The sequence below is a fragment of the Plectropomus leopardus genome, chromosome 11 (genome assembly GCF_008729295.1).
Source record: "Plectropomus leopardus isolate mb chromosome 11, YSFRI_Pleo_2.0, whole genome shotgun sequence".
Taxonomy (NCBI): domain Eukaryota; kingdom Metazoa; phylum Chordata; class Actinopteri; order Perciformes; family Serranidae; genus Plectropomus; species Plectropomus leopardus.
Window position 1 is genome coordinate 28,347,803 of NC_056473.1, and position 7,029 is coordinate 28,354,831.

At 38.9% G+C, this 7,029-nt stretch overlaps 1 protein-coding gene across 1 annotated transcript; it reads right to left on the bottom strand.

Annotated features, from left to right (window-relative positions):
- Window positions 1-129: 129 nt before the first annotated feature.
- Window positions 130-6,747, bottom strand: arpin (actin related protein 2/3 complex inhibitor). Its single transcript, XM_042496113.1, has 5 exons — window positions 6,582-6,747; window positions 5,387-5,462; window positions 3,980-4,112; window positions 2,423-2,629; window positions 130-344 (listed from the first exon to the last, which is right to left on the bottom strand). Exons 1-5 carry the CDS (start codon window positions 6,671-6,673, stop codon window positions 130-132), a joined length of 723 nt encoding a protein of 240 aa, XP_042352047.1. The 5' UTR covers window positions 6,674-6,747.
- Window positions 6,748-7,029: the final 282 nt, after the last annotated feature.

Here is a 7,029-nt window from a genome sequence, read left to right on the forward strand (position 1 = left end):
TACCTTTTTTTATTTCTTTTGTGTATCTCAAGGAATTGTCTTGTCGCTTTTTACTAATTTCTTGCAAATTTTGTGTCTTTTTTTTTGACAAGTTGCTTATTGACTACGCTTCGTGTTTTTTGAAAGAAATCAAGGCAGTTTTCCAGGTTTGTATGTATATAATACATCCATGGTCCTCACCCATTCGTCCTCGTCTGCTCCCTCTCCTTCTCCTCCAGACTTCTGAGCGCTGGCTGCGTCTGCTTTGTTGGCCATGATCTTGTCCGTCCACGATGCTCCAGCCTTTTCGTCTCCAGCAAAGTTACACTTGGTCACCGTGCTGCCGTCAACTTTGGCTAAGGAGACTGGAAAGCAGAGACGACAGTGAGTTTGTTTAAGCGCTTCAGAAAACAGCGACAGACTTACAACACAGACATAACAAGACATATGAATGAAGAAGTACAAGAAAATAAATACGATAAGCAAAAACCAAACAAAGGCAAGTCTGAACAGATGTCCACAGATCTTAAAGCCCTAGAAACTTAACTTCACAAATAATTATCTTGAACATTAAATATTCATGACATAACCATCAATCAAAGTTCAAAGTTGGAAGAAAAAACATCCTTAGTTACTATTTATCAGGAGTTAATCCTCCTTATCAGGACTGTGTGGCTGTGGTTTGATCACACTGGATGACTCCTGAAGGTGTTTTCAAGACCTGTCTAAAAAAAAACTGTCTAATGGGAGCAGATCAAAGCACTCGACTCTATCAAAGGGTTGGATGACTTTGTTTTTTAATATGAGAGAGGTCAAACGCTGTTCATTTCCCTCGAGCGTACTCGTGAAAACTGCGAGGGACCGGAAAAACAAAACTCTAATTTAATTTCATTCTCTCCCCGCTCCCATGGAGGTCAACATCGGAACAGGCTTCATCAGTGTGAGGGTCATGAAAACCAAAAAGACCCTTTGGCTTTGAAAATCAGATCCATCTTATGAACAAATTACAGAGCTCTGACGAAATCTTGTGCTGCTGTATCCCTCAACAAAGATCCACTTCAGACTTTACGTGGGTATCCATAAAGGTCTAGTGTGCAGGATATATAGGCAACAATGAAATATGATGTAATAAGTATGTTTTCTTTAATGTGAAATTGACTGAAAATAAGAATTGTTGTGTTTCCACTACCTTCAAATGAATATCTCTATCTATATTGCCAGTTAACACAGCGACAGAAGGGGTTTGTGTTTTCAAACGATAACAACCTGGAACCACGTTTGTATTTTCAAAAGTTTGTTTCAAAGTTTCAAATTTATCAAAAGATGGTATTTTCAGGCCCCCAAAACGCTGTTGTTAGCTGTGTCCCAATTCAGGGTCTGCCTCCTTCGGAAAACGCAGCCTACGCAGTCTACGGAGGCGACTCCGAAGGCCGAACTGGCTCTACATTCCAATAGCTAGTATGCTAGGTGGCTACGTGTTAGCATTACTAACGTCACGTATTATGAAGGAAATTATGAGATGTTCCTCTAAGTTTAACATATCTGGCATTTGATTTTGATCTCCGCTTTGTGCCGCCAGTATGACAATTATTTTTGAAGATCGCAGGCGCGCAAGGAATCTTGGGAAATGGAAGGCCGTGAAGGATAGTAGCGATGTGTTAAATTAAAGCCGCATTTGTGGGCTGCATAAGAAGGAGCCTTCGAATTGGGACGAAATGGGACAGCCTTCGCGCAGAGCTGTGACGTTATCGGCCTTCGAATGCAGCCTCCGAAGGACGCAGACCCCGAATTGGGACATAGCTGTTGTGTGACTGAAAGGCCCAACCACAACAAAATTTTAATGTTTTATACAAGAACTGTTGCCATGTAAACTACTGCTCCTTATTCAGTGTTTCCAGATTCAGATTCAGACAACTTTATTGATCCTTTACACTGAAGAAAAATATGTAATTAAATTACAGCTACTAATCAAAATGTTGGTGATTACAAAGCGGTTACATCCGTTACAACACGACATAAAGGCACACTGGATGCGCATGTGCTGTCTTTAGTGATTTGATTTGATTTTTTAAATTTATTTTGAACATATAATGAAAATAGAGAAATGGTTATTAGCAGACAGACACATTTTAATCTATATATATATATTTTTTTTTTTACAGATTACATATTTGGAAAGGAGTGAGAAGAAGTACAAATTTATTTAATCCCAACCCTTCTCCATAAGTCATTGAATTTTAATTAACCAGCTTCCTTATTAATTTAAACCTATACTCTAATTAATTTTACATATAGGCATAAACCCAAATCAAATATCTAAAATTTTACATTATTATTACAGAAAAAATAAAGATAAACTAAGAAAAATATAAATATTAAGGAACCAAATAAATAAACAAACAATGTATGTGGAAGCCTCTCAGAAGTATGATAACAGACTCACATATGAAAGGACTGTTTCCTCTGGTCTTCAGCCGGACGTCCTGTCCTGTTTCCAGCTCCATTTCATCCATCTGTGACTCGGGGTACCAGAAGGCCCAGGTCCCGCCGGGTCGGTGCTTGTCTGTTATCTTCATCAGCTCAGCTTTGTTCACCATCTCTGACAGCTGCTCCTCAGACAGACGGTCCGACTCCCCTTTGGCTTCCACCTCTGGAGGGACAGAAAATGTCCATCAAACCAAACAGCTCAACACACTGCAACCAAAGAAAACTCACACAGATATGAAAAACATGAGCAAATAAAGAAAATATCTTCACCGAATCTGATGACACATGCATCACATTTAGAGAAAAACATGTTGAAAAAAACAAAACCAGATACAGGAACAATGAACACAATGATGAACGGAAAACAGATGTTTCCAGGGAGCTATAAAATATCACACACTCTTTGTTGCCCTCGTTTGTTGATCACGAAGTTACTGAAGATAACAATCTGCTGTGTTTGAAAACGGGCAAAAAATGCAGGTTGTTTGTTTTAACAATTTGATGACATAATCCAGACATTACTGCAGATATATGAAAGCTGGGCAATATATCAATATTGGATTGACACTGTGATTTGAGATGTGATATTAAGTTAGATTTCGGATATTGTATATTCGGGACACTCAAACTGCTTTGCTTGGGGGTCATGTTGACAAACTGACAGGAGGTCAGGGGCCAGTCGCAGCGGCCCCATATATATTTCTAGGATTTTAGGATGTTTCTGGGATATTAGGACATTTCTTAATTTTTAGGACGTTTCTAGGATTTTGGAAACTTTCTAGGATTTTAGAGAATTTCTTCGATTTTAGGACATTTCTATGACTTTAGAACATTTCAACATTTTGGGACATTTCTGAGATATGTGGACATTTCTGGGATTTTAGGACATTAGGGCCTCTGTCGGGGGCTGCGGGGGATCGTCGACTGGCACTTTTTTTGATAAACAGGCTCTGTTTTAATGCTGTTTTTACACTCTGGCACCTTATGTGTAGTAAAAGTACAGTACCGTGTAAATCCCTTTATTTTTGTTTGTCAATAAAATGATTAAAGCAAAGTGATGTAATTTTTTTAACCTTACCAGACTGTTCTAGCTGTTCCGTTATTTGCTTTTTAGTCATTGATGATGACAATTTATCAAATATCTCATTGTGTAATATTTTGTAAAGCACCTACAGTTAACCCTACAATATAACTGCTGTATCAATATCCAGGTATTTGGTCAAAAATATAGTGAAAAAATGATTTTTCGTATGGCCAGGCCCCAAGATATACACAGTTTATCAAGTGTAGTCCACTTGTGTTAATCTCTTGCCTTCTGCTGATTTTAAGCCTATGAACTCAAATAATGGCAAATAATATCTCATATCTGGCCTTGTGATCTCTCACTCAGCTATTCTGATATTTCACACAGAGTCACAAATCTGAAGTTACATAGCAGAGAAAAACAGAATAAAGTTTGGAGAGGAAAGGAAATATGTAAACATCAGCTCAAATGTTTTTGTTATCTACTCACTGTAGGAGGACATGAGGAAGCCAGTGTTAACCTTTTTGGTGTCACTGAAGTTTGGCTCGATCTCCTTCCCGCTGGCATCAAACTTCCTCCGATGGATGCGGCTGGGTTTGACGTAGAGCACGTAGAAACGGGCCTGCCAGGGACAGAAACAACACAAGGTGTATGTTTTGTCCGTCTGAGCTTTTGTTTAGTCTGTCCAAAAAGCTTCGGATTTGGGCAAAACCTGAAGTTGTGTCTTTGCTGTCAGCAGCTGATGGTGAAAGACTCGGTTGTACTGTTCAGTAAAAGATGAAGAAAAGAGGAAACCAGGGGACACTTTGACGGCATGAATTTATTATTAAAGACAGAAGAGGCTTTTAAAAATGATTCTGTTTTTCAGTGTTATTTACTCTGAAAATGATGAGCTGACGTGTAGAAAATAATGGATGATGCGTCACTTTGCACAGTGATTTTCCACAGTATTTGCTTGTCATCCCCAAAATCAAAAGGACAAGAGTACACACTCACAGCCTGGCCAACTCAAAAACCAAATAAACAAAATAAACAACAATGATCGCCTGAATGTCTGCGGAAAGTAAGATTCCACACAGGACTCGTAAATCGTCATCGTTGGTCATTTTTCAAAAGCACAGCAAGTTTCTAAAAAAATGTCGCTGGAGTGCTACAACAAGAGCCGACAGCATCCCGCCTGCATTCTGATTCATTTACTGAAACAAAGATTAAACATCACATTAACTTCATTTTTTTCCTCTCATTTGAAAACTGCTAATCATATGTTACCATAGAGTGCATTTAGTAATTTTACATCTATCACTATTGTTATATGACATGCTGTTGTTACCATTACGGCTGTGCTTCTCTCCCTCCCTTCCCCTCTCTTCTTCTCTCTCTTTCTCTTTCCTTTTTGTCATTACTGTTATTTAATTATTTACGAAATCTACTGCACGTCTGTCCGTCCTGGAAGAGGGATCCCTCCTCAGCGCTCTTCCTGAGGTTTCTACTATTTTTTTCCCTGTTACAGGGTTTTTTGGGGAGTTTTTCCTTAGATGATGTGAGGATCTAACGATAGAGGGATGTCATATGCTGTAAAGCCCTCTGAGGCAAACTGTGTTTTGTGATAATGGGCTTCATAAATAAAATTGAATTGAAATGAATTAAATTGAAATTGCTAATATATAAAACAACCTGAATACAGGAAAGTTAAAAGTGACTTCTGGCAAGTAAATTTCTGACCCATTTGCCCAACCGGGCAGTGAAAACAAACATTAGCTTTGAACTCTGTGGCGGAAAAGAGAGAGCTGTTAGTATTCAGTTTAACACTGAACACGAACAGATGAATGATGTCTTCTCCTGCAGTGCCAGACTCACAGCCCCAGGTAAGAGCTAGCTGAATTTATCCTGTCGTACCTTTTGGTTGTTGTCATCGTTGATAGCATGTCTGGAAACATCCAGCAGCTTTCCTTCCAGAAGAACTCCCTCGCCGCTGTGCAGAGGAAACACAAGAGTCTTAAAATCAAGCTGTGTGGCGACACTTCACACTTCTGTTCTTCCACAAAGAAACCTGAATAACTGAGACAAACCAGTGCCAAAAAAAGTCCTTTCAACTTTCCTTTGGGGCCACTTTTGCAAAATGACAGGAGGCCAGGGGCCAGTCGCAGCATAAGTTTCTGGGACATTTCTTGTGTTTAAGCATATTTTTTTACAATTTAAATACATTTCTAGAATTTTGGCACATTTTTATGATTTTTGGCCATTTCTAGGATTTTAAGACATTTTAAGTGTTTTACGATTGTAGCTGTAGTTGCAGCATTTTTTAAAGAAAATTTCTTGAATTTTAGTATGTTTCTTAGATTTTAGGACCTTTGAATGACTTTAGGACAATTCGATGTTTTTAGGACATTTCTAGGATTTTAACACATTTCAAGTATTTTAGGACAGTTGTAAGATTTTAGGACATTTCTTGGATTTCAGAATGTTTCTTGGACTTCAGGATGTTTTAACATTTTTAGGACATTCCTGGGATTTTTGGACATTTCTAGGAATTTAGGACTTTGGCTAGGGTGCGGGGATCCTTCACTTTTTTGATAAACAAGCTCTATTTTTACGCTGTTTTAAGCACTCTAGCACCTTGTGTGTACTGAAACTACAAAAACAACTCCAGGAGTGAATCACTTTATTTTTATTGTAAATTAGAAAATAGTCAGGGGGCCACCTGGCAGCCTATCTGGGGCCAGATTTGGCCCGTGGGGCTTTAAATTGAGTATCTCTGTTGTAAAGTAACTTAAGGTGTAAACTTAAGTGAAGTAAAACACATGAATTAGGGCGTTTGCTATCAGCAACTATTTAAACAGGTTTGTAGTTTTACCGAGATTCAATGCTGCCTGGCGGATTCACTATAATGACGAATATACAAAACACTGATTACTGTCGACAAAATGATGAATAGGAAGTGTGTATGTAAACTGTGCATTTTCTTCAGTTCAGTTTAGTGATGTTTTTAACAACACACAGTGAAACATAGTGAATCATACTGACACACTGTAACTACAACTGCTCTGAATACTTGGATCGTTACCTTTCACTTTGAGTATTTCAGTCCTACCTTTCATACGCGGAGGGACACCACGCGCGCTCCAATCTCTCCGTGTGGACCGGTTTGTTCTGTAAAGACGCGTTGTGATAAATGCGACTCATTTTTTATTTACTGCACTGTAACTTTTCTTCTCTGCGAGATTTTTCCTGTTTCCACACTTCCTGTTCCTACATGCAGCTGCGCGAGAGGGGTGCGCTTGATTTTCTCACAGCGGCTGTCAGCTGTGCAGGAGATGAGGAAACTGTGTGCTGCATGAGGTTCAAGGATACATGCAAAGAACATTTTTTTTGGTTATCACAGCCTGGGATATGTCAGTCGTTTGCAGCAACACTGATTGTGACAGTTCACCTCGTAGAAATAGCAAGTATTTTCTCCACATGCCAAATGTGGTAAAAACGACGTCATCAGGTGGAAAATAATAAAAAAAAACCCAGAAAAAAGCCCAGAACGAAACCCA